The sequence below is a fragment of the Recurvomyces mirabilis genome (assembly GCF_035927965.1).
Source record: "Recurvomyces mirabilis strain CCFEE 5264 chromosome Unknown scaffold_28, whole genome shotgun sequence".
NCBI lineage: Eukaryota > Fungi > Ascomycota > Dothideomycetes > Mycosphaerellales > Teratosphaeriaceae > Recurvomyces > Recurvomyces mirabilis.
Genome location: NW_027041962.1, coordinates 157,175 through 181,781, shown reverse-complemented (window position 1 = coordinate 181,781; position 24,607 = coordinate 157,175). Strand labels below are relative to the sequence as shown.

General features: G+C 52.7%; 10 protein-coding genes across 10 annotated transcripts; 4 read left to right on the top strand and 6 right to left on the bottom strand.

Annotated features, from left to right (window-relative positions):
* Positions 1–1,029: 1,029 nt before the first annotated feature.
* LTS14_008937 (uncharacterized protein) lies at positions 1,030–2,700 on the top strand (the record flags this gene model as incomplete). Its single annotated transcript, XM_064841622.1, has 2 exons — positions 1,030–1,881; positions 1,909–2,700. 2 exons carry the CDS (start codon positions 1,030–1,032, stop codon positions 2,698–2,700), a joined length of 1,644 nt encoding a protein of 547 aa, XP_064690785.1.
* A 139-nt stretch (positions 2,701–2,839) lies between these two features.
* Positions 2,840–6,367, bottom strand: HRQ1 (ATP-dependent 3'-5' DNA helicase; the record flags this gene model as incomplete). The annotated part of the gene is made up of 2 exons (XM_064841621.1): positions 2,840–4,485; positions 4,543–6,367. The coding sequence occupies 2 exons, from the start codon at positions 6,365–6,367 to the stop codon at positions 2,840–2,842; spliced, it is 3,471 nt and encodes a 1,156-aa protein (XP_064690784.1).
* A 472-nt stretch (positions 6,368–6,839) lies between these two features.
* On the top strand, positions 6,840–7,546 carry LTS14_008935 (uncharacterized protein; the record flags this gene model as incomplete). Its single annotated transcript, XM_064841620.1, has 2 exons — positions 6,840–7,091; positions 7,148–7,546. The coding sequence occupies 2 exons, from the start codon at positions 6,840–6,842 to the stop codon at positions 7,544–7,546; spliced, it is 651 nt and encodes a 216-aa protein (XP_064690783.1).
* A 492-nt stretch (positions 7,547–8,038) lies between these two features.
* On the bottom strand, positions 8,039–9,435 carry LGD1 (L-galactonate dehydratase; the record flags this gene model as incomplete). Its single annotated transcript, XM_064841619.1, has 2 exons — positions 8,039–9,340; positions 9,391–9,435. 2 exons carry the CDS (start codon positions 9,433–9,435, stop codon positions 8,039–8,041), a joined length of 1,347 nt encoding a protein of 448 aa, XP_064690782.1.
* An 825-nt stretch (positions 9,436–10,260) lies between these two features.
* On the bottom strand, positions 10,261–10,784 carry ibp1 (Cdc25 phosphatase Ibp1; the record flags this gene model as incomplete). Its single annotated transcript, XM_064841618.1, has 2 exons — positions 10,261–10,324; positions 10,396–10,784. 2 exons carry the CDS (start codon positions 10,782–10,784, stop codon positions 10,261–10,263), a joined length of 453 nt encoding a protein of 150 aa, XP_064690781.1.
* An 804-nt stretch (positions 10,785–11,588) lies between these two features.
* On the top strand, positions 11,589–13,757 carry YPK2 (Serine/threonine-protein kinase; the record flags this gene model as incomplete). Its single annotated transcript, XM_064841617.1, has 4 exons — positions 11,589–11,610; positions 11,690–13,202; positions 13,257–13,630; positions 13,693–13,757. The coding sequence occupies 4 exons, from the start codon at positions 11,589–11,591 to the stop codon at positions 13,755–13,757; spliced, it is 1,974 nt and encodes a 657-aa protein (XP_064690780.1).
* Positions 13,758–14,442: 685 nt separating this feature from the next.
* Positions 14,443–15,731, top strand: LTS14_008931 (uncharacterized protein; the record flags this gene model as incomplete). Its single annotated transcript, XM_064841616.1, has 2 exons — positions 14,443–14,500; positions 14,548–15,731. The coding sequence occupies 2 exons, from the start codon at positions 14,443–14,445 to the stop codon at positions 15,729–15,731; spliced, it is 1,242 nt and encodes a 413-aa protein (XP_064690779.1).
* A 306-nt stretch (positions 15,732–16,037) lies between these two features.
* LTS14_008930 (uncharacterized protein) lies at positions 16,038–17,858 on the bottom strand (the record flags this gene model as incomplete). Its single annotated transcript, XM_064841615.1, has 7 exons — positions 16,038–16,087; positions 16,149–16,182; positions 16,239–16,913; positions 16,968–17,146; positions 17,366–17,498; positions 17,546–17,563; positions 17,619–17,858. The coding sequence occupies 7 exons, from the start codon at positions 17,856–17,858 to the stop codon at positions 16,038–16,040; spliced, it is 1,329 nt and encodes a 442-aa protein (XP_064690778.1).
* Positions 17,859–18,808: 950 nt separating this feature from the next.
* LTS14_008929 (uncharacterized protein) lies at positions 18,809–21,194 on the bottom strand (the record flags this gene model as incomplete). The annotated part of the gene is made up of 4 exons (XM_064841614.1): positions 18,809–19,373; positions 19,429–19,518; positions 19,572–19,878; positions 19,931–21,194. 4 exons carry the CDS (start codon positions 21,192–21,194, stop codon positions 18,809–18,811), a joined length of 2,226 nt encoding a protein of 741 aa, XP_064690777.1.
* A 1,699-nt stretch (positions 21,195–22,893) lies between these two features.
* LTS14_008928 (uncharacterized protein) lies at positions 22,894–23,467 on the bottom strand (the record flags this gene model as incomplete). Its single annotated transcript, XM_064841613.1, has 3 exons — positions 22,894–23,037; positions 23,091–23,229; positions 23,286–23,467. The coding sequence occupies 3 exons, from the start codon at positions 23,465–23,467 to the stop codon at positions 22,894–22,896; spliced, it is 465 nt and encodes a 154-aa protein (XP_064690776.1).
* Between the last annotated feature and the right edge of the window lie 1,140 nt (positions 23,468–24,607).

Below are 24,607 nucleotides of genomic sequence, written 5' to 3'. Positions count from 1 at the left end.
GGACTTGCTAACTGACCTTCATATCCTCCGTCAGCCCTGGCATACCACTCGTCAGAGCATAGTTCCACAGATCTACCATCAGACCAACCACAAACAGCAAGATGCTCACCTTGAGCAGCAGTCCAGGACAGCCCCAAATCCATGGTTGAAGAGGCCTGGCTTCCCAAGGCGATGACTTCGTTTTCTGATACCCTACCACGGCTCGAATGTGCGCTGTACTTTGCGAGTGGCATTGTAACCGCAGAAGGCTGGCGCTACATAAGCCAGTGGCGCTCACGGAAGCAAAGGCGAATACCAGACCAGAGTACCATATTGCTTTGACGGTCCAGTGCGTGGATTGGATGTTATACCAGGAGAATGCACCACATATGACGCCGGCAACGAGTGCGGACTATGAACATGTATCAGCAGGGCTTGTGAAGAGGCGACTGGTCACACATCGTGAGGCCCATGGTATTGTAATTTGACAAGGTCGTGGTCACGAATAGGTTGGTCAGTAGCCGTCTGTCGTCTTCGCTTTCTGCATTCAAGAAGTTCGAGATGGTGCCTTCGGTCCATTGCCATGGAACGAATAGATCTCCAAGCCAGCTCAGGATCTTGCTGAGTTCATCCCCAAGATGGTGCTTTGCACTTGTAGTCATTATTGTCGAGGTACAGCGACCTCGAGACCGACGACATCTACTCCTCAGGCAGGTCGTTCCGACACAGATGGGCAGAGCATATTTAAGGCAACGCACAATGATTGTGAGACAATGCTCGCGATGGCTCGACTTGACAAGTGAGTCACTTCTGGACCTCGGAAGATATGTTAGGATGTGCCAAGGTCTTATTGTGGCGGAACTCAGGCAGCTGATGTGAAGTTGCCGAATCAAAGGCAGGATTGGCAAGGCTGTGCTTTTGAGGCCGCACGATCTTGTCGCCTTGCGAACCTCACATGTGTCATCGTGGGATATGAGTATATGAGGACCATGGAGGTCAGCGGTATGGTGGGACAGGATGTACCAACGGCTGATTGTAAGCGATTGAATGATGACGGGAGATTTGATGCAGAACTGGGAGCGACACAAACAACGCTATGCGCAATCTGGAACGACGCAATTCGACGACTTCTGGGACTGGATCGAACGGATGAGAAATCATGAAGTTGCTAGCAGGAAGAATGAAAGGGTATACCTCGTCATCTCCAAGTTACGGAGAGTGGCCGACAATGAACGTCATAAGGTAGGACCAAGTGGCGTGTCCAGTGTGTTCAACAGCATGCCACCTTTTGCCATGCGAAGCTCTGCCTCGATAAGGTCCGGACAATCGATGCGGTCGGAATCTAAGCGGAAGGAGCCCTCACGACATGATCGGTCTCACTGGGATAGTTGCGATAGTCGGGATGATTTGTCTAGCGGATCCGACGACGACAACGAAGGAGCAGCAAAGCTCAAAAAGCAAGTCAAGAATGTGTTGACAGTAGGCGCAAAGATGATCGCATCTGCTTTGTCGTCGAACAACGCCGAGACGTCTGATACAGAGCCTCAGACATCGAATTCGTCCTCGGAACAGCAGAGTCGCCGTCGTCGAGATTCTGGCCGACCACGATTCGTGTCCGGGTATCCTTCGCCACCAGGTGTAATGCCGGCTAAAGCGTACACAGATTCTTTACAGAATGCTCCAGAGATACGACACAGGAAATCAGGATACGACAGCAAGGCGACTAATGCAGTGCATCACGGTGTGCGAACAAGCCATCAAAGCCTTTCGCCACAAATTGACTCGCCAGCAGAGGCAGACGTGCCGACAGGCTCATTGCCGACGAAGTCGAGCCACGCCTTTTCTCCACCACAAAGTCATTTCCAGGGCTCAAAGACTTCCGAACAGCACTGGGCAGTGGAAGTTGGTGGCCGGTACTTTGAGCTTTAGGTTTGCGAGAAGATGTATGGCGATGGCGTCAAAGCCTTCTCGCGTTTCACCTGCATTCATCGTGTAGGGCTAGCCGACCGCGAAATTACGGAAAAGATTTATGTTGGTCGTACTCACATGAGCCACCGCGTGCTGAAAGAGATCGGCGAAGGCATCATGAAGACCCAGCCCAAGTACACTCTACCATCCGACAACTGCCAGCATTTCATGGCGGTGTACTTGCCACGGATCTTGTGCCATCGGCATGCGCATCTCACGACCTTGCCGAATGCAAGCGTAGGGTGGGCGTACAAGTTCACAACTCTGCCGACCTATCTCGTCGGCGTGAAAGGCGGCTTAGTAACGCAAGTCGAGCACCGATACTTCCACATCGCATCCGGTATCCGTCAATTCTTAGACCACTGGAAAGCGAAGCAAGCAGTGGCGGAACGGTCCTTCGAAAGCCGTGAGACCTCCAGCTACCACTTCACATTGCAAGGCAATGACCCCGGGCAATTCACCGCCTCCTGCCGTACTATTCGGCAGAATCCATACCTGATAATCCATCGAGAGTTTTCCAAGTCGGAGACGAGGCCGCTGGGAGATAGCCAGGAACGAGCCAACACTTTCTGGATGTGGGAGATCAATCGGAAGATCAAGATGACGCCTCAGCTGCGGGAGCTGGAGATGGAGCAGGATATTGAGATTGCGAAGGGGATATGGAAGGGCCTGCGGAAGCAGAAGATGGGTTATGAGCAGGAGGTTGCGATGCGCGTCAAGGTGATGAAGGAGATGGAGGAGGAACAAGCCTGATCGCACGACGTGGAGTGGCCGGACTCGTGTACCGAGGTCTTGTGGTCCAATTTGGCATTACGTCGTGCTTCATAATTAGACGTGATGCGGCCTGTACATATGCTTAGCCGTCCAGATGAGACGATGATGGCCGTGCTTTTCATCTCCCATCGTCAGGCGGCTCGTCTTTGATCACTACAACATCGTCATCGCCTCCACCATTAGCCCCATCTCCGTCCGCGACATCAACAGTAACTCTCCTCGTCCCGCCTTCCTCCCTCTTAACCTCAATGACCTCAACTTGCGCACCACGTCTCGGCCTGATCTCTTGAGCGAAAACAACGGTCTCGATACCAGCAGGCACCCTCTCGTCATCAGGGCCCCACGGCAGATTATCCACATCAATTTCCTTGTTCAGCAAAGACTTGAGTATGACTTCTGCACCGGCCTTAGACATGACCTGATTCGCCTCACGACACCTCTCGCTACAGCAGCACTCCAGACACCCTTCATGACAGTGACAAGCCTCCACCCTGTCACAAGCCTGATTCAACAGCAAGTCAATGAACTCGAACGCTTTCGCCGCTATTCCACTCCCATGTTGGCCGCCCTTATCATCATAAAACGTCAACCTCGCCGGTCGCTTCCGTGAAGTCTCCTTTTTCGCGAATTCCTTGATAGCGACTTTGCATTCCGTCTTCACGTCCCCAGGCATACTGATCACAAAGTTCGGCATCAGACTCAAAATCGCATGTTCAGCGGCATGTATCGCTCCCGCCAGATTCAGACGCCTGCTATTCAGGATCTCGATCGCGCCGCGAGGGACGTCTAGCCACATACCCTTGCTGAAGATGATGATGGGTGGATTGTCGACTTGAACCGCATCCAGAATCCGGCGCTTCTTATCTACCTTGAAGAACCCGAAGACGTTCTGCAGGATCTTGATCGAGCCGAAGAAAGCTCGGCTTAGCGAGCCGGGTATGCGTCTTATAGCTTCCGTTTCAACGGGATCGATGTCGGTAAAATCTCTCTGCTGAGTCGTCCAATCAACATGTACAAGTTCGACCTTAGCAATCATACGATCTGTATTCATTTCCCGCACTAGATAGGTATGGCCTTGATGGAGGAAAATGCCGCCCTCGTAGATTGTGAAGAAAGCTCGACTTGCTTCTAGTTCTTCGAGCACGACGTTACGGCCTGCTGTGGTGTCGACTATAGCGAAATGGTCGTCTTCTGTATCTCGGATAGCTACTGTTCGGCTCGGGTATGGCAGAAAGCGCTCGGCTGTGTGGTAGAAGTCAAGCTGATCATCCTTTCGCAAACGCTCGGAGCAGATGGAGGGTAATTGTTTGCCGAAGTATTTGTCGTCTTCGTCTGGATTGATGGGCATTTCGTAGGCGGCACATTGGATGTGGCCTTCCAAGACAAGCAGATTTGTAAGGTCAACTTGCAGTTCGCAGTTTGGTTTCGTGAAGATCTCGTCTGGGTTCTGCATAAAGTATTGGTCTGTTGGGAAGCAGTCGCCAATGAGGACTGACAGGCTGTCCTTATTTCTGCGACCTGCTCGGCCGGACTGCTGACGGAGGTTGGCGATGGTGTATGGAAAGCCGACTGTGACCACGGCGTCCAGAGATCCTATGTCGACGCCCAACTCGAGAGCGTTGGTGCCGATGATGCCGACGAGCTTGCCTTCGAACATTTCCTTTTCAATGCGTCGACGGTCTTGAGGCGTGTAGCCACCACGATAAGCCATAACTCGTGCCATGACTTCTGATCGTTCAAGCGAATTGAGCTCGTTCTTCACAGCTGTAGTCAAGATCTCACACTGCTTTCGCACTCTGCAGAAAGCAATGACACGCACACCTCGCAAGATCAGCTGACAAAATAGTCGAGCTGTTTCCGCGAATGTGTCACCTCGCCCACTACTCGGGTCACCAGGATCCTTGAACGGCGTATTCCAGCACAAGAACTCCTTACGACCACTAGGCGATCCATCAAAGTCCACGAGCTTGACATCCTCGATGCCAAAGATTGTCCGCATATGCTCTTGTGGATTTGCAACCGTGGCTGAGCACGAGATGAACTTGACTTTGCGGTTTCCCACCGCCGCGCATATCCGTCTGAGCCGACGCATGATTAGTGCGACATGGGCGCCGAAGAGTCCGTTGTACACATGCAGCTCGTCCATGACCACGTATCGCAGGTTCTGTAGGAAGTGTCGCCATTTCTCTTCTTGTGGTAGGATGGTCATGTGCAGCATATCCGGGTTGGTGAAGATGATACGAGCTTCATCTCGAAGCTGATTGCGTTCAGCCATGGGCGTGTCGCCGTCGAAGGTGTCGCAGACAACATCTTCGAGTCCAGGTAGATACCCAAGCATCTCCTTCAAGCTCCGCCGCTGATCTTGCGCCAGGGCTTTGGTGGGAAAGATGTACATCGCTCTAGTCTGCTTGTCGCTTTCCAATGCATTCAGGACTGGTATCTGGTAGATGAGTGACTTGCCTGAGCTCGTAGAGGTGGCCACGATCACATTCTGACCTTCATGCAGAGCATTGATGGCCTCAGCTTGATGGCTATAGAGACTTTCGATCTTCCGAGTGTTGTACAAGGCGTTGACCAAATCTTGGCTAAGCGGGAATGAAAGCTCACCGTACACAGGTGACTGTGGATCGAAGACGCGGTGACCGTCAGGTACGATTTGTCCCGTGTACCACTCGGAAGATTTGAGCTCTTCGATGATGGACGGTATGCTTTCACGCTCAGTCGGAATGCTCTTTGGCAATGTGTCTACTGGTGTTGGGGTCGCCTCTCTGCTTCTGGCCGGCGCAGGTATTAGAGCGATGTGCTCCTGCTCCAGCCGCTCCACTGCATCCATGCCAGTCTCAGCACATTCATTCAACCATGCATTGATCGCCGACGCGAACTTGGTATTTCGCTTTTCGATCAACTTCATCATCTGCTTCTGGCTGAAGACTGGCATCTTCAGGTCTTCCTCCCGTAGCTTTCTGTGGGCTCGAACGATCTCGCCTGTCTTCGGATTTGTGACCTGCCTCTTCAGATCACCATCGATGAACTCGAACAGCAGGACCTCAGTGTGATCATCTTTGCCCGCCGCAGCACGTCTCGCGCGTTCTTCCTGTGGACTTTCTGGGAACATATCGTTGGCTCTCTTGCCTTTGCGCAGATCCTCCTCACCCATGAGTGCAACCTGCAACATCTGCTCGTCGACATACTGGAAGTTGATAGCACCGGGTACGAGGAGCTTCACCTTGGCAATGTCTTTTATATCAAGAGGCCGCTTGATGTTGGCTTCGACAGCACTCTTGATCGTATCGTATGTGGTCGCCAAGTGCTTACGTGTACAGCAGAAGGTGTAGACCAGGTTTAGAGCTCTGTGTACTTGAGCAAGCTTCGTGAAGACATCAGGCCAGGGAATAGAGGACTCGACGAGCGTAGATGAGTTGTGCCTCTCCAGGGGTGGCTTGTCCCCTTTCCTGGGTGTTCGGCGAGGCTTCTTGCCGCCATCGTGTGTCTTGGTAGGGACTGTGGTGACACTCGTTGTATCAGTCGTATTACCTGTCGCCTCTGCGCCATCCTCCACTTCCACCACTTGTTCCTCCGCCGGCCTCTTGCGCTTCCGCTTATGCACCAATTGGTTCGAGACCGTAGCTGCTTGTAGCTTGACCATGTTGCCGATGAACTCCTGTACTCCCTCCACTCCATATCACCATTAGCACGCGTCCATCTCTCCCTCTCGCAGTCGGGACGCTGAACCAAATGTGCGACCATTCATCTACATTCAGACCAGTGCAGGTGACGACATCGCCACAACGAACACGCGGTCCAAGCGCGCCAGAAACGCCAGCATGAAAGTTTGGGACGCGCAGTCACATGCAAGCACTTCCACACCTCATCTCGGAAAAAGCCTCACCAAAGGAACTCGGTATACGGCTAGATCGGAAGCGCGTGAAAAGCTGATATACTCCAGATCATAGTTGAGCGTAGGTAATCACGACCATTTATAATAAGCCCTCAAGCTCATCTGCGCGAGGATACAAGCATGACCAGATAACAAAGTCATCACACCCCTCCGCAAAGGATACTACTGGGAGTGAGAGGCTCATACCATCAAGGCACTCTCGCAACTCTGTACAGCCAGCATGTCCTCTACAGCAAAGTCCTCGACTATGGCGAACAATCTCGAGAATTTCGATCCTCGGACCGCCGGCGCATACGATCCTGGTCAGATGATCATCCTCTTCGACAACCGGCATATCAAGCCTTCACCAGAAGAGAACAAGATGTCAACTTATCAAACCTATCACCTTGATGGCCTCATACGGATGGGCTGGATATCATATACCCATCGCCCGGACCTGGAGCCTGGGAACTTGAGATTAATATGGTATACTGTACGCCACCCACACTAGACCAAACCTCGAGCTACAGACACTGATGGATATCACAGCACGCCGGAGCCCAAGGCGTCCGCAACTACCCGCTCTGGAAAGCCAACCTCGTGCACGAAATGTTCACCTCCCTAACCGACTCCGGTTTCCGGCCTCTGCTCCTGGGCTGGAGCGCAGAGAATCCTTACCCCATGATAGGCGGCAGTGAGCCTCCCCCTGAGCCAAAGAAACCTAAGATGCGTGTCGCCACTTCTGCTTCGGGATATGTCTCTGGTCATGGTGGTGGATCTGGGAATCCGCATGAGAGGGTCATGGCTATCATTGAGCGGGAGGAGGAGAAGGAGGCGAAGGAACGGGAGGAGATTGTGAGGAGAGGGGAGTTAGCGGAGAAAGCTGGGTATGGGGAGAAGGCTGGTTTGCTTGGGAATGCTGGACAGGCGGGTGGTGCAGAGGTCTAGGGCTTTGTGTTGCCCGGGATTGCAAGGAGTTTCTATGGGTACTTTGCTTGGAGTCTATTGATCAACCATCTGCCGCGATCTCCACTATCGCGAATGTACACGCTCCCACTATCTTTTACAAGTCACGAAGTATGGAAGAGATCTCGAGGTGCACCTCAACTAAACTCGCAGATGCAACAGGTGGGCAGGAGTGCTTTCAAAGAACCCAGATGTATTGCCACTTGCTACTTACTGACAGACTGGACGACAGACATGGAGCATGATAGCCATCGCCTACACTTCCGCAACCACAACCGGATTTAGCAGATCCAGGGCTGCATCGGCCGCACCCTTGTCGCTGATAGATTTCAGCTTCTTACGACCACCAGCTCTTCAGCTGTGAGATGATGTGACACGGACCTAGACAGCAGAAACAGATGACGGTACAGACTATAGGCCGACGAGCAGCCAAAAAGCTCCCTGATATGCTTTGAAATCTATTTCATCCCTCCATTAAATCCTCTCGCCTTCAAGAATAGGTTTCGCCTCATCACTCTTCCACCAACTCACGCCCTCCTTGCCAGGGAACTCGAAACGATCCATGCTTTCTGGCTTCATCTCAACAGAGTATCCGGCATCCGTAGGAGTGGTGTAATACCCGTCCTTTATAACGGAAGGATGAAAGAAATGCTCGTGTAAATGATCCACATACTCCAGCACCGACAGCTTGCCCGACACAACCACGTAATCGATCGTGCTGAGATGCTGTGTGTACTCCGGCAGTCCCACACCACCAGAATGCGGCACGATTGGCACACCATACTTCTTCGCTATAAGCAAAACGGCCAAGACCTCGTTCACGCCTCCCATCCGACACGCATCAATCTGGCAAACGTCGATGGCTCCTTGTACGATAAGTTGCTTGAAGATGACCCGGTTCTGACACATTTCGCCTGTCGCAACACCGATGCCGTATGGTTTCAATGCCTCGCGGATCTGCTTGTGGCCGAAGACGTCGTCTGGTGATGTGGGCTCCTCGATGAACCAGGGTTTGAATTCCGCTAATTGCTTCATGTATTCGATGGCTTCTGGCACGGACCATACCTGATTTGCGTCCACCATCAAGATATTGCCTTTGTCGTAGCCTATGACCTCTCGAGCAATACTCAATCGTTTCCGATCCTGCTCAACCGATGTACCAACCTTGAGCTTGAAGTGCCGATAGCCTTTCGATAGTGTCTCCTGCAGCAGTCCCTTCATCTTATCCTCACCATAGCCTAACCACCCCGCTGACGTCGTATAAGCAGGAACAGCCCTATCCTGCTCCGCCTCCTTAATCCTCTGTGCTTTTCCCGGCTCCTCCTTCCTCAACATCTCTATCGCCTCCTCAGGTGTGATAGCATCAGTAATATACCTGAAATCAATACACCTCACAAACTCCTCCGGGCTCATATCCGCCACGATCCTCCATACCGGCTTTCCCAGCACCTTCGCCCATAAATCCCAAATTGCATTCACCAGCGAACCGAGAGCTAGATGAATGACACCTTTCTCGGGCCCAATCCATCGGAGGTGAGAGTCAGAGACTAGATACCGCCATGTCTTACCCCAGTCTGCTACGAGCTCCTCAAGGGTCTTGCCTTCGATACGGTGGGCCAGGAGGTGGATGGCTTGGCAGACTATTTCGTTTCCGCGGCCGATGGTGAAGGTCATGCCGTGGCCTTCGTGTTTGGCGTCGGTGTGGAGGATTACGTAGGCGGCGGAATAGTCGCCCGCTGCGTTCATGGCATCGCTGCCGGTCTTGTCGAGGGAAGTCTATAGCTCAATTAGTGTATTGTAGGCTATGCTGGCCAACTTAGACTCACTGGAAAGCGTATATCACGCGTCGTCGCGCCTGTGATGGTGACCATGGTTGCTGTATGCTCTGGTCGAGTCAATGGCTGGCAAGCAGTAGTCGTGCGTGTTGCCCGTGGATGGAGAGTTGCAGGATTGGTATGGACAACACGAAAGACTATACTTGACCCTTCTCAAAGTCGTCCGGGCTCCACGACTACTTTATGGCTCACTCTACTATTGCACATGCGCATGTACTTTGGCAAAAACATCCCCACCGAGGGGCTCGCTACGGCATAACGCTGTCCGCAACAATAAGCTTACGCTTTGATTCGTGGAAAGCTATTCCTCCTCACGCCGTCCTTCTTCTGAGGCAGGTGGCGCGGCCGAAGATTCGGCGACTGGCGGAGGTGCAGATGGTGGTTGACTTCCTCGCGTCGTTGTGCGTGTCTTGAAACCGAGACGCAGAAGATGCTGTGTCTGAAGTCTCGCACAAGGCTGACTGGTATGCAAGCAACAGTAGCTCTCACAGCAAGACTCATGGGCTGGAATGGCGCTTTCTGTTCCAAGCTATGCATCGACACCTTGGCAGCAAGTATGGCCTGTTACTTGGGTATGTCGAAGTCGACGTCAACATAGAAGGACTGCTATCGGTGCGTTATCAACAATTATATCGCCGAAAAGATTGTCGTTGACGCCGACAAGATATGAGGGTCCAAAGAGTGTCAACGCGAGGATGGTACATCTCTATTCGCACCTCTATCTATCTCTTAGCAACAGCCACACAGGCCGAGGTCGTCACGAGCGTCCGTTCATACTTGTAGAGCTAACTCCATCACAAACCATAACACATGACATGCTCGCTGCAACGCAAGCAAGCTGTGAAGCTTTGCTACGCCGATTCACCACTTGTCGTCCCAAAGATCCTTGGCATAGCCCTCCGTCAACTCAGTATCCATCCCATACCTAGCACACAATGGTCAGCACAGTTCAGGAGAACAGGCTAGTCTATAATCCAAACGAAAAAGAAGACTCACGTCTCCTGCCACTTAACAAAACCTCCCTCCAACACAACCACCCGCTGCGCCCTCTGGACGTCCTCCCCATCCTTCCGAATCCCCAATTCCCCCTTCTCCGCCATCCGATCCCTCTCCCTCAAATACCTCAACGCACTCGCCGGTCCCCGTTGCTGCGACAACGCGCAGTGGAAAATGACGATATCCTGGTTTCGAAGTGTGCGCACGAGCTCAGGCATACGGTAGTCATGTGTATTGACTGGGACGTTCAGGCAGCCCATTATGTGGCCACCGACGTAGTCGCTGTCGCGAACGTCGATGATGGAGATTCCAGGTGTTTTGGCGCGGAAAGAGTCGGCTAACTTAGCGGCGGAGATGGCGGGGAGGTTGGATATGGTATAGCTTGCCATGGTGGCCGCCAGAGGTTGTTGAGTAGGTTGGCTACAAGAGCAACGGAACTTTGTCCTGTAACTGGACGCCAAGCGATGAAGGCGAGTCCACGAGATTCTCTACAAGCTTCCTGGAAATTCTTGGGCTCGTGCGGTCTTCGTCCAAGTTACGATATCCCTCTATGGTAAATCTGCGTTTGTAAGTTCTGCGATTGAATTGTGTGTGTGAGGGGCCAGATCAAAAGGAAATTGTGAGAGTTGTGGAGAGCTGCAGGTGGCGTCTACTCTCAGCTTCAGGGCCAGGTGAATAACGGGGTAGTAGGCCATTGCGCTTCTGAGTGATGAAAATGATGGACACCTACTGCTTATACATGATCGAATGTCGTTTTAATCTGCAGGTAGATTGTACAATTGGCAATCTTAGAGGTGGGTTTCTGCTCTTGGTTGCATTAATGCTATCGATAGGCGTGGCGGGCCCAGCCGCGTGTGACCGCCCTCGGTCTTGCACAGCCTCTCCCTTTGGATCACGCCTACATACCTATATGCCCCTAAGTCTATTCTTGACATCCGAATATCCGACTTATGCTACAGTCGTGGGCGTCATTGTATTCCACGAAGCGTGCATGTGTCACAGAGTGAACGAAAAAGACGTGAACGACCGGGATCCGCTTACGAAAGCCGGCATCGTTTCAGAAGGACGCCAAGAGGGGTAGATCAAGAGGGCGTTCACTGTGGCAGCGGCCAGACTTAACTATACATGTTGTGGGGGACGACGTAGACACTCTCTAACACTAGACATCCTTTTGACCTTCATATTCCATCATCATGTCGTGGAAACTCACCAAGAGTAGGTCGTGTCTCCATATCACCACCACGAGCTTCCGAGCGTCATACATGGCCAGGTCGAGTACTAACGAGCATTGCAGAACTCAAGGAGACACATCTTGCACCCCTCGCAAACACCTTCTCCCGATCCTCCTCGCAATCGACCATCATCAACGACTCTACCGCTAAACCCTCATCCACCACTTCCACTGCCGGCACAGCGACACCGCCCGTAGCACAACCCCCCAATGCACCGCCCAGCAGCAATGGCGCCGCAGACTCAAATGGCATTACTGCCTCCGAGACCATGATGTCGCCACCCGTAGCCTCAGCGCGACCAGGCATACTCATCCTTACATTACAGGAAGGACGGGGCTTCAGTCTGCCACCAGGCGCTGAGGCAGCCTTCCAAGCACGACCAAATCATGGCGGGAGCATGAGCACCGGCAGTTTCGCGGGCAGCTATATGGGTAACAGTGCGAGGCCAGGCTCTTCCCAGATGCAGCAGAGCAGTTACAGGCCGGCATCATCGGCCGGTGGTATCAACTCGGTACCGTCCAGCCACGGCCGTTACAACAGCAAATACCTACCGTACGCTCTAGTGGACTATGACAAGCAGCAGGTATTTGTCAACGCTGTAGGTGGATCGCCTGAGAATCCGGTATGGGGCGGCGAGAGCACACAGTACAAGTTCGATGTCAGCAGATCTACGGAGCTCAACCTGTCACTCTACATCCGCAACCCGAGTGCGCCACCAAACGCTGGGCGAGCACAAGATATATTTATCGGCACGAGCAGTATCAAGCCCAGCTACACTGAGGATGCACAATCGGGCGCACAACAGGCACAGGCAGCGGACGGCAAGAACGTAAAGAAAGATGGCAAGACTGGCGCAATGCCACCTCCAAACAACGGCACAGTTTCGGGTGTACAATGGCACGATATTCAATACGGGACAGGTGCGATTCGGATAGGTGTGAAGTTTGTGGAGAACAGACAACGATCGCTCAAGATCGAGGACTTTGACCTGCTCAAGGTCGTCGGAAAGGGTAGCTTCGGCAAAGTCATGCAGGTCATGAAGAAGGACACATCGCGAATCTACGCCCTGAAGACGATCCGGAAACAACATATCATATCTCGATCCGAAGTCGCGCACACACTGGCTGAACGATCCGTGTTGGCACAAATCAACAATCCTTTTATTGTTCCACTGAAATTCTCGTTCCAGAGCCCGGAGAAGCTGTATCTGGTTTTGGCTTTTGTAAATGGTGGCGAGCTCTTCCATCATCTACAAAGAGAGCAGAGATTCGATATCAATCGGTCACGGTTCTATGCTGCTGAGCTGTTGTGCGCGTTGGAGTGCTTGCATGGCTTCGGCGTCATCTACCGTGATCTGAAGCCTGAGAACATTCTGGTCGATTACGTTGGCCATATTGCTCTATGTGACTTCGGACTTTGCAAATTGGATATGAAGGATGAGGACAAGACGAATACCTTCTGTGGTACACCTGAGTATCTTGCACCTGAGTTGCTGCATGGTCAGGGGTACACGAAAGCTGTGGACTGGTGGACGCTTGGTGTGCTGTTGTATGAGATGTTGACTGGTCTCCCACCGTAAGTTGTGAACCACAGAGAGTGAATGTAAATACCATGCTGACTTCTACACAGCTTCTATGACGAGAACACAAACGAAATGTACCGCAAAATCCTCGCCGAACCTCTCCACTTCCCAGGCCCTGAGATCGTGCCTCCAGCCGCCCGCGACCTCCTCACTCGTCTCCTCGACCGCGATGCGTCTCGCCGTCTAGGCTCCAATGGCGCAGCGGAGATCAAGGCCCATCCTTTCTTCCACAGTATCGACTGGCGAAAGTTGCTGGACAGAAAGTACGAACCTAGTTTCAAGCCGAGTGTCGTGGATGAGAGAGACACGGCGAACTTCGACAAGGAATTCACGTCTGAGGCGCCGACGGACAGTTATGTTGATGGGCCGGTTCTGAGCCAAACGATGCAGCAGCAATTTGCTGGGTGGAGTTATCAGAGACGTGAGTTTGCCGTTCCTCTAATCTATTATTGTGTGACCATGCTGACACTGTTTATCTTGCAGCTATCGAAGGCCTTGGAGACGCAGGGGGGTCGATTGTGCAGGGGAATGCTTTTGATCAACGATAGAGGCAGTGCATGGCCATGCAGTGTGAGAGACGTGATGATAACCAGGAAAATTGCCGTAGCTGGGTTGGCGTTGTTCTTCGAGAGACCTAGCGCACATGCAGCATCCGACTTCTGCATGATCGTGCATCTTGCTGGACGAGCTGTACGAGCTGTACGAGCTCCAAATAGCATATCCTGACCATTACCAAAAAGAAAGGTCTCCTGCCCAGACTAAATTCTTACATCGATCACCATTGATTGCGCGTAGTGCCTACAAACCCACCCGATGCAACGATCATACAAGAGATCATTTTTTAGAATCAATGGCCATTCAGAAACCGATGTCCTATCACGAAACTGGCATTCGTCAGCTCCAAGCTTGAGGAAAAGTCTCAGCCTCTTGGTATACGCACGCGTCTCATCCCCACCCCCACAGAAAAGCCAATCTGCCAACCACGATATCCCAATCGCTAGCGCCAAGTCTATCTTGGTATGAGGAAGAGATGTAGTATCGTTCGATAAGAGGATTGTCGAAAAGCCTAAGCCTCGATGATGCATGTCCGCCCTGATGTCACCTGATCAACACGCTCGTATGTAAGTTGGCCTCGGGCATGAGCATCTGTGATTAAGGATACCAGAGGCGCGACACATACCTTTCTAAGGCCCCTGAGATTTCCTGTTGGTCGAAGTATCGCTCTCTGGCATCATGCAGATCTCGTGCAAGAATCTGCCAGCATGGGCTGCCGCTCTGGTTGTCGTTGGATGTGAGTCAATGGACTCTGTCGAGAAGATATCGATCTAATTCAGACAGCTTTGTGTGCCAATGCACAAGTCCTGCAAAACTGCCCCAGTACGAATTTGTGCTTTGAGGTCAATGTACCGGATTCGACTGCACAGTCCGGCTCGGGAGACATCTACCTGAGAATCTCAGCACCGACCTCGTACTCCTGGGCCGCTCTTGGACAAGGAAGCCAGATGAGAGGCACGAATATGTTCGTCGTGTATACCTCTGCAGACGGCGGCAATGTCACGATCTCGCAGCGCTCGGCAAGTCGTCACAACATGCCCACCGAAGTATCCCAGAGTACTGTGATGGTACTCGAGGGCAGCGGGGTGCAGGGCAATACCATGACGGCGAATATCCGATGCACTGGATGTACTTCCTGGTCTGGCGGAACAATGAATCCTACGGATAGCGCTTCGAACTGGATCTATGCGTATAAGGAAGGCTCGGCGTTGGCGACGAACGATGCTGCGACATCGATACAGCAGCATGATGAACACGGATCGCTTCAATTGGATCTCACGCAGGCTACTGGTGGTAGCTCGCAGAACCCTTTCTTGGCCGCACAGACGTCCAATGCCACGAACACTAGTGGCACTAGTGGGACCACCACGACGACTCAGAGCGGCGGCGGCGGCGGCGGCGGCGGTGGCGAATCGAGTTCTTCTTCGAACAACTCTCAGAACATAATCCTGCTTGTACATGCCAGTCTGGCAGGTATCGCCTTCGTGGCATTGTTTCCTGGCGGTGCTATACTCATCCGTCTAGCCAACCTCAAGTCCGTCATCTGGATCCATGCTGCTATGCAAGCACTAGCCTACATCGTCTTCGTCGCAGCAGCAGCCCTCGGTATCTACCTCGCCGTCAACCAAGGCAACTTCAGCCGTACTGGTATCGACATCGCTCATCCAATCATCGGTCTTGTTCTTCTCGGACTCTTCTTCTTTCAACCTCTGGGCGGCTGGTTACACCATAGACAATTCATCAAGAAGGGGCGACGTACTGCAGTCTCGTACGTGCATATCTTTACCGGACGTGTGGGTATCGCGCTTGGTATGGTGAATGGTGCTCTTGGGTTCTGGGTCGTGGGTGGGCGGCGGACAGGGGCGAAAATTGCGTATATTGTTATTGTGGCTGTTGTGTATTCCGGTTACATCGCCGTCATAACAATGGGGGAGAGACGACGCAAGAAGCAAAGTGCAGAATCGTAGTATGTGGTGACCGTGAGGGTTTGAATGAGTAATGTTAACACGATACATAGTCTCTCCTTTGGCACCTAGGAAATTGCATTGGGTTTGGTGCGAGCAATCTTACACTAGCTGAATAGACCGTTCAATAGTCGTAGATCACAACAACATCAAGGCTGAGTCCTCAAGGCAGCGAAAAGCAATCCCCTCCGAGGCGTACTGAAGTGAATAGTTGATTACGATGGCGGATAGTGACGCGTAGAGGAGGCGAAGTAAGGATTGCCGCGCTACCTTCGTCGCATCCGTACTGTAGAGGTTGTCATGCCACCTCTACACAAGCGATGGTAGCGGGCATTGACCGGCAGGCCAGACTTGGTAATCTGAAGAGCATCTATATTAGCATGACGAGATCCGACTCCTTGTATACGAAGCTGAACTTACTGCTGACCATTCCCATGCTATGGTGATTATTCACCTGTCACTCGCGTCAGTTTAATGGTCTGGAGAATGCAGCAACGATCCTGAGCTCACATGACATATAACCTGCCACTTCCCTTGACCGGTAGCATTCATGTACAACGTCTTCCCAACACCGTCATTGATGCTGACCGCGGGATATCCGCCACCGTTGTACATGACGCCGTTACCGTGCATGTGGAAAACGTGCGATGCTGACCCATACGCGTTCACATACCAGATGACGTTGTCGTTGAGGCACATGTCGAAGGTCGGATTGTTGGCGAAGATATAGCCATTCATTGTGTAGAAGGATGATGCCCCCTGAAATTGTCCGGAGCCAGCAAGGTTGGTCACTTGAGGTTGCCATACTGTCTGGTTCCCCGACCACAGATTATTGGTGTCTATTGTACCGAAGCTAGGACCTCCACCCTGGCCTTGACCTTGGCCGCTACTGGGTTGACCGCCTTGCGATTGAGATTGACCGTGGGAGATGTATGACCCGATGGATGGAGGGGCACCGGTACCAGTACTCCGAGTAGAACTAGTCTGGCCCTGACTCTGCAGTTTCGCGGCGTTGACCGAGGAGAGCCAGGAGTCGCCCTCATCATAGATCATGTAGAGAAGCGGGATCTCGCGATACTTCGTCATTGTCGAGTTCATCATGCCAGGTGCATAGACAATCTGAGGGCCAATCAGACCGGCATTTGTGTCCTGTTGCATTGCAACGTAGGAGTGATATGAGTGCACCTGTGAGACGTCAGTGAATGGCGTGATGAAAGCATGCCAGTGTCTGCGATTGACCTTGGCCGGCTCGCCGAAGTTTGGGCCTGCAAGTGAAGGCACCATCCATTTGTACACCACGCAGTCGTTTGGCGGTACGCCCGCATCCGCCGGGTGTACAGCTTCAGCCAAAGGTTCGACTACGTTTTGACCAGGTGCTGTGTTATTCGGGTAGTCGGCTCCCTCGGCGTACTTAGTATCTAATGGCACGTCAGCGGCCACGATGGTGGAGTGTATGCAGCGGCCGACGAACATGCTAGGCCCATGCTGTGCATCGTAGCATAGTACGTGCTAAGACGGTTTACGAACATGATCTCGATCATGTCTCCCACCTCACTTCGGATGGTGGGACCTTGGGTACCTTCGTTGTGTAAGCTTTCTCTGTACTCGTGGAGTCTTGCAGGCGTGAGATAGCTCACCTTGCCATAGAGGCTCTTGTGAGTGATTCGTGAACGAGCTATCCGTATAGCCGCGGTATAGCGCCTTCTCCCACTTGGTACCATACTGTAGGGCACCAGACATCGTCACGCGTGGCGATTTCTCAAGCGGGACCTATACAACATAAGTTCATGACATTCGGTGTACCATCACGTACGTACTCCCAGCCAATTATCCCACTGTAATCTCCTTCGTCAGCAGCTGTACTTGGTGCCGCGTTGTGTGGATGCTTACGCCCGTGGGAGCATAATCCCAATTGACCTCTTCGGCTGCTACATAGTATCGCCGCACCACGCCGTTCCAACTAAAGCCTGGTGGAGTCGGGGTCGGGAGCTGGCCGTCCATGGAGGCGGCACAGGCCTGGAGAACGCTGCTTGGAGGTCCATTGGCAGGGGATCCGCTCTGTGCAGTTACTGAGGATGTGGTAATCGCAAGGAACGAGGCAGCTAGACAGATTAGTTGACCACGCGCCATCCTGGATCGTTACGCCTCTCGTCGCTGGATAGTGAATTGCCTTGGACAACTGCCCACGACGAGCAGGCGTGGAACTTATAGGCGCTCATTACAGTTGGCTCTGCCCGAGACTTGCTTTGGTCCGGACCCCGTATTGCCGCCATCGGTGACAGATCGCTGCCTCAAAGCAGGCATAATACGTAGTGGTTCATCGACTTGAAGAGCCGTCGTTGGCAACGTGAGTGACATTCTGCGGGCACTTTTTGTTGGAGCTGGACGATGGCCATAACGTTTGATGCCAGGAAATGCTTAATCTGAGCCGCATGGGCCGCTGTGCGAGCGATTTTCATGTCTCTGACGCAAGACACAAAATGCGTTTCTACCAAAATACTACCAACGTCTCCGGGTATAGCCCGCTTCATCCGCTTCACCCGCTTGTGCGCAATCTACACTTTCTAAAACTCTACACACCTTATTCTAGGGAGCTCAGTAATTTATTTGGCATCGTAATCCAGAGCCTCCGCGGCCGCTAACAAGCAAGGGCGCGATGCATGAATAGAGTCATATTCGACTGCATGGTTGGTGTGCCCAAGCCGTAGCCTAACAATCTGACTCCAGGTCGCGTGTCGGTGACATTTCACAAGCTTTGGAGTCGATATTGTTCCTACCGGGTGCCGTGCAAGTCCAATTGGATGACTTGACCACGACATCCACTCGCATGCTGAGCTCCTGACGTACTTTGCGCGGTAGACATGGACACAAGAGTGCAATAAGACATGCTGCACACAACCTGAAATGAACTCTTATGCTCCGGCCAGCGCACGCCTAACAAGCAGCAATTACGGTCGGGCGTATTTACGCGAGCTGGTTCCGATGTATGCTATCCCGAATGAGCAGACAAGTTGTCGTCCGCACTTGCTCACACAGAGCCCCACAGGTATCAGGGAAAATAGTGTCGCACTGCGTAAGCTTTATGGTACCCATCTATCTTCACCCGACTCATCCTCGCATGGGCCGTAGTCCAGAACAGCGTCATTCTGTGCACTGCCCAACACAGCGTCGAGGTAGGTCCAGTCGATGTTCGGCGGACTCATAATTACTTCCATGTCGCCCTGGGAGCCCACGGTAGTCGCTAACGTGTGGCCAGCTAAATCATTCGCATCTTGTAGCTCGCCTGGATAGCCTTCGTTCCATATAGGCCTATGCTCTTGTGCCACTAGCTGAGGTTCCGAATGTCCGTTGCAGAATCGTACAGCTTGCTCGCGTGTCCAGAATACGTCCGGATCCAGTCCAGCCTTTTGCCAGGCTTTAGATCGCAGGCGCTTGAAGTAGCTCCAGGCTTCCTGGCCACCTTCGGTTAAGGGACGCTTCGTGATATTTTCTGGGCCAGATCCTCCTGCAACAATGCCTCCATTAGAGCCGCAGAGCGCAAAGGCAATATCAATGGCTCTGCGGGTTTCTCGTGCATCTTCACCATCTGGACCTTGGACGAGGTGAAGAAGCAGAATCGTGATTGCGTGCAGTGGCTGATGGTTTCTACATGTACACGGATTAGCTTCGACGCTCTTAGCAGGACATAGGATCAGCTTACCCGGGCCAGCTCCACTGGAAGTCGCCAAAGTCGGGTACAGACGCCATCTGAGCACATTTATTGAGGAATGCTCGGCAATGCTGTATGGCTCTACCAACTAAGTCAGTATCGCAACTGTTCTATTAGTTCGTGGCACCACATACTGAGGGTACAGATCTGGCCAGACTTCGCTGACTCGTGCTTTGATCACTGGATGGAAAGAAATGCAGTACTGCTCGTCCACGAACGCTGAGAGCAGAAGGCGAGCCCACCGATTCAAGGCAAAGTTGTTCTCGAACGTAGAGCCCATAGCAGACCGGCCTAGGTCACCAGGTTGTGGCTCTGGTATACGTGCTATCCGCGAGCGAAGGTCTTCACCGAGCAGACGATACTCGCTACGCATGACTACCAGGTCGGACGTGGTAAGAGGAGCACCAGTGAAGAGCATTGCCAGAGTGCGTCGTAGGACCACTGCCGCACTGTCAGCATCAGGTCGTCCGTCTGCAGATCCAGTTCGACTTACGAGTAGCTCGCAGCTTCCCTGCCACGAGTATGCCGACCGTCGACACCATGGAGGCATTCCTCGGGTCGCGTGGATCTGCGGCCGCATCAGGCTCTTGCAGTCCGCTCTTGATAGCCTGCGTGTATTCCATACCGACCTGTGTACCAAAATGTTCTTCCTTCAGCTCTGAAATGTCCTTCACGTCCCAAGCCTTGAGATCGACCATCGGAGGGAGTCCTGATGCGATCGCAACCAAGACATCGATATGTACAAGCTGCCACCAGACTCGTCGTCTGACTTCGCATTCGATCGGGTTCATGCTGCCGAAGCGGGACGGGTCCTTATGCAGACCAAGCATTGTGGCCACTCGCAGTGCTAGACCCACGAACGCCACACAAGTCAGTGGTTCCTCCTCGCGCATCCACGTCGACTGACAGATGAGGTACGCACGGAACGAGTCAAGTGTTGGCGTTCTGGGGAAGTTAGACAGCCGTAATGCTCTCAAAGCAAGGATATGTAGCTGAGTTGCAGCCTCTTCAGGAGCAGGCGCGCCAGTTGCACCCGAAAAGACCGCCGATGGACATGCCACCGATCCCGCGTACAGCACAGTCACAAGCAGTGCTGCGAAGGACATGGATGCTGTTGTAGATGCATCAGGGTCTGTCCGCGTACGCCAGAACTCCTCGTATCGGTAATGGAAAGATGGGACGTGAATAACAGGCACCATAGGATGATAGCCGTTGATGTAGCCTTCCACCAGCGCATCGCATCTGCGCTTGGATGGCAGCTGGCGTAGAAAGTCCGGATTGCGAGCTACAGTCCGCGAAGTAATCCGTTCATTGTAGCTCCATGCTGGTGGCTGTGCTACGATATTTCCAACGAGCGCAAGGTGAGTAGTCAGATTCTGGCTACTCGGTCTGACATCACCACCGCGAACTGTGAAGCCCTCGTCTTCCTCGAAGCTGAGCTTTCCCGTACCATCAGCGCTTGGTTGCAGTAGATATCTAGCCTGGTTGCCAAGCAGTTCGTCCAATTCTGAGACTTCCTCGCACATGGACTGAGAAGTTTCAGCATCGCTGCAGACGCTGTTTAATTTTTGAGCACTTACTGCCCAAAAAGATGGCTCAACATATCGCATCCTGTCACCACCCTGCCTGGACAAATGTCCGATCAAGTCAATCGAAGAGTCCGAAACAATCTTGCTTGGACTCGAAAGGTCTGTCGCCGAGCGAGCAGCGGAGCTCGTGACTCCACTGGTGCTTTGTGATTGCAACTCTCGAACCATCTTACTGAGACTCTCTACGCGAGCCTCGATGGAAAGAAGCTTTTCCGCCGACACCGAGACATCGGATACATACTCGCTGTTGACATCATCCCTTTGGCATACATCGGACGGCTCTCCTGGTCGTTCAGCTGGAGGAATATAAGCATCTCTTCCATCACCTGATCGCCCACGGGCATTAAACTTACACACGAATTTGTACGTGGGTGGTAGCTGCGGAATTTGGTCTTCGTAAACGCACTACAGCGGCGAAATTAGTCAATGGTGTCCGCGAACAAAGTGTGTATATTTTGAGTGATGTAAAGTACGAAGAGGAGCCAGAAACAGGGCTTCTGGTCTTAGGGCAAACACCTGACTACGGACAGGTCTGGGTAGATCGCCGCCTGTGCCTGAACCACTCAAGGGACGGATATGGCGCAGAGTTGCTTGATCATCCCGCCACATCAAGGCGAGTGCAGTACCGCGAAAGACCGGCCGTGTGACATAAGAGAATAGCCTGTAGCCACAAGTACCGTGTCTGCTGGATCCGTGTGCGGCCTCTAAGCAGTTCTAGTCCGCTGTTTCGGCCGCGCACTACTCCTTCTGTCCAATATGGCGATCCAGGATCGACAGGCAAAATGGCAGAACTCACCACAGCTCCAGCCTCCCGACAACGGTTACAGTCGGGCCTGTTGCGATCACAACGTATCTTGCGGCGCCTGCCATTGTATCAGATCATGAAGGTGTAAGCATGGCTGAAGTCTACCGTACCTGCATGAGCGGCATGTATTGATCGATCGGTCGCTGGTGCGAGGAGGCATCTTGTGCCGAGCGTGAGAGTGTGGGCGACGAAGGTGCAGGTCCTAGAAGAGATGCCCTCGGGCGAGAGACTTATGTAGCAATATAGCTTGCGATAGCAATGCACGTCCAGAACATGTTGGGCGTCTGGAAGATTGGCTTCCTACATATCCGTAACTGGAACTGCCCATTACGGATGCGCATACCTATCCCAGCTGAACGCTGCTCTCATGCCCTGCGATTACGGCCCCGGGCATCGAGTTCTACGCTGATGCCGTTGGGGAAGACACGGCGTATAGTGTAGCAGTCCATCTCGTGGAGTCAGTCGGCTGAAGTCGCATGGTCTCGGCATGCATTTAGAGTGGCCGCATCACGCATATGTCCTATCAGGTACCAAAGTCAAAACGTCGGTACTACTTACGAAGTCGCCCGCAGATCAGTCCATTGGAGATGAAAGTCGTGATGGCAAGGATCGGTTCAGAAGTAGTTGTCGATGGACGGCTCTGTCATCCTCACGTGATCTCGGCTCATCTCGCAAGCTGACCAGGAACGAGCTTGTTTGTGCCGCACCACCTCGGTCTGCCGAGCATTCTTTCGAACCCGAAGCTCCGTTCTCTGGTATGTTCACGTCCGTATGTATCTAGCCCTTCCTCGGTTCATCTTGTCATAGTTGGTGATCGAGCCTGACGCGACGGGCATTACAATGAGCAGCATAGTAGTCGATGTCCAATCGTTAGTCGGCGAGAGCAGCAACGCCCTTCATCGGCAAACACGTATCACATCCGTCAGGACAGATGGAGTAGCAATTCGCGAGACGAAATCAATCAGCTCTAGAAAGTCACTCGCATCATGATACGCTACTTGGACGACTAGAAACACAGACGGCTGGGTCGCATCCGCAATGCCGCGAGAAAGCACAGCCTGTCTACTCGCCATCCATGACGCCCTCCTCGCCCAGTCTGCCGAAGAAGCTCACCTCCCGTCTGCTGATGAACCATTGGCCGCTCGCTCCTGGAAGTGATTGCTTGCCCTCAATCAAGGTCAAGCGGTCGTCGTACTTACCCCAAGCCTACACAATGGGTCAATCAGGGCACGCCTCGATAGAATACGACGCAAGCTTACTGTGACTTCCTTTCCGTCCCACTTGCCTTTGCCAAAATGAATCCCCGTGAAGTACGTTGTCGACTCAGCAGACTTGCCATCTGCTGCGATCTCGATGTGTTGCGTCGTCAACGCGTGCTGATGTGTCACTGGACTTAGCCTGCAGAAATATGAGCAGGCAGTCTAGTTGTGGTAAGATCTTCTGAAGGAAGCGACCTTTTCGAGATGGCATCAATGATTGGCTGGACACCCTTCCGTTGTCCGCCAAAAGGATACACAGTGTCGACATCTTCGGTGAAGACCTGCTTCAACAAGTCAAAATTCTTGGTGTCAAGCGCGATGCAGTACCGGGAAATGGTGTTCTGGATGGCGATATAGTCGACCGCATTTGGCGCCATTTTGCTTGAGGTCTTGGTTTGAGTCGCCACTTATGATCGAGGATATGAGAAGTGCAGTGGCACATGTAATAATATCTTGTTGACGTTGGAGGTCGGTTGGGAGGATCATTTGCGGGTCTGCAAATGCAGCCCGGTTTGACAAAACTTTACCTGGGTGCTGCTAAGTTCGCTGTCTCATAAGGACCATGGACCGTGAGATGCATGCAGACATAGATCTAGCCTCTGCTGCCTTCGCATACTTGCTACCATATGTAAACATTCGTTGATGTTGAAGTGATGTTGTCGTCAAGGAGCGAAGAAGGAGCCAAGTCGACACGTAGGCCACAAGTCGTGGCATTGACATTCGCGCTGACCTGTAGCCACATCCTCTTTCCCTTTCCTCCAAGCACCTACAATTAACCGTCTCAGACCACAAAGCCGTGGGAACACAACAATGCCTCTCTGGCAATCTTGGCGTGGCCTCAGCACCCGTACTCGTGTGATGATCGGCGGAGGCATCATGGCCTATGCCGCGTTTGGAATATTCGTCTCGGATAAGGCAGAAGAAGCACTTGGCTTTGTGCCTTCAGAGCAGGACAAGCAGAAGCTGAACGAGGCATGGCCGAGATTACATGTGATCGACAAGAACAAGTGAAGTGGTCAGCAGCTTTCGACATGGCCAAGGAGGATGATGGGGTCACGTTGGATAGACGGACAAGGGTGCCATCTTCGCGCTGATGACAGCAGTGGCATCTTCGTTGGGTTTCGAAGCCACACATTGGCTTTAACGGCATGCAGATGGCCAGTACATCGGCTGCGCAGTCACTACAGCATGTCAGATACCGGAGCGAGCGGCGGCAAGTGCATCAACTGTTCGGAAAACGAGAATCCGGACGAATCTGGTGGTGCGCCTCGGACGGCCATGCTGGCAGTAAAGCAATGAGCAGCACGCAAATTGGTACTGCTATGTCCCCTCGCCGAAAATACCAGGAGAGGATTTGGCATACAGGACGGTGACGCTGCATATAGGGTTGACGACGCATAGCCGAGGCGAATTGACTTCTATTGAGGTAGCAAAGTGTTTGATGCCTCACTGTAACGAGTAATTCGAGCTTTTGAAATGCAAAATCGGAAGCCTCAGACGATAGACTGTTACGCTGG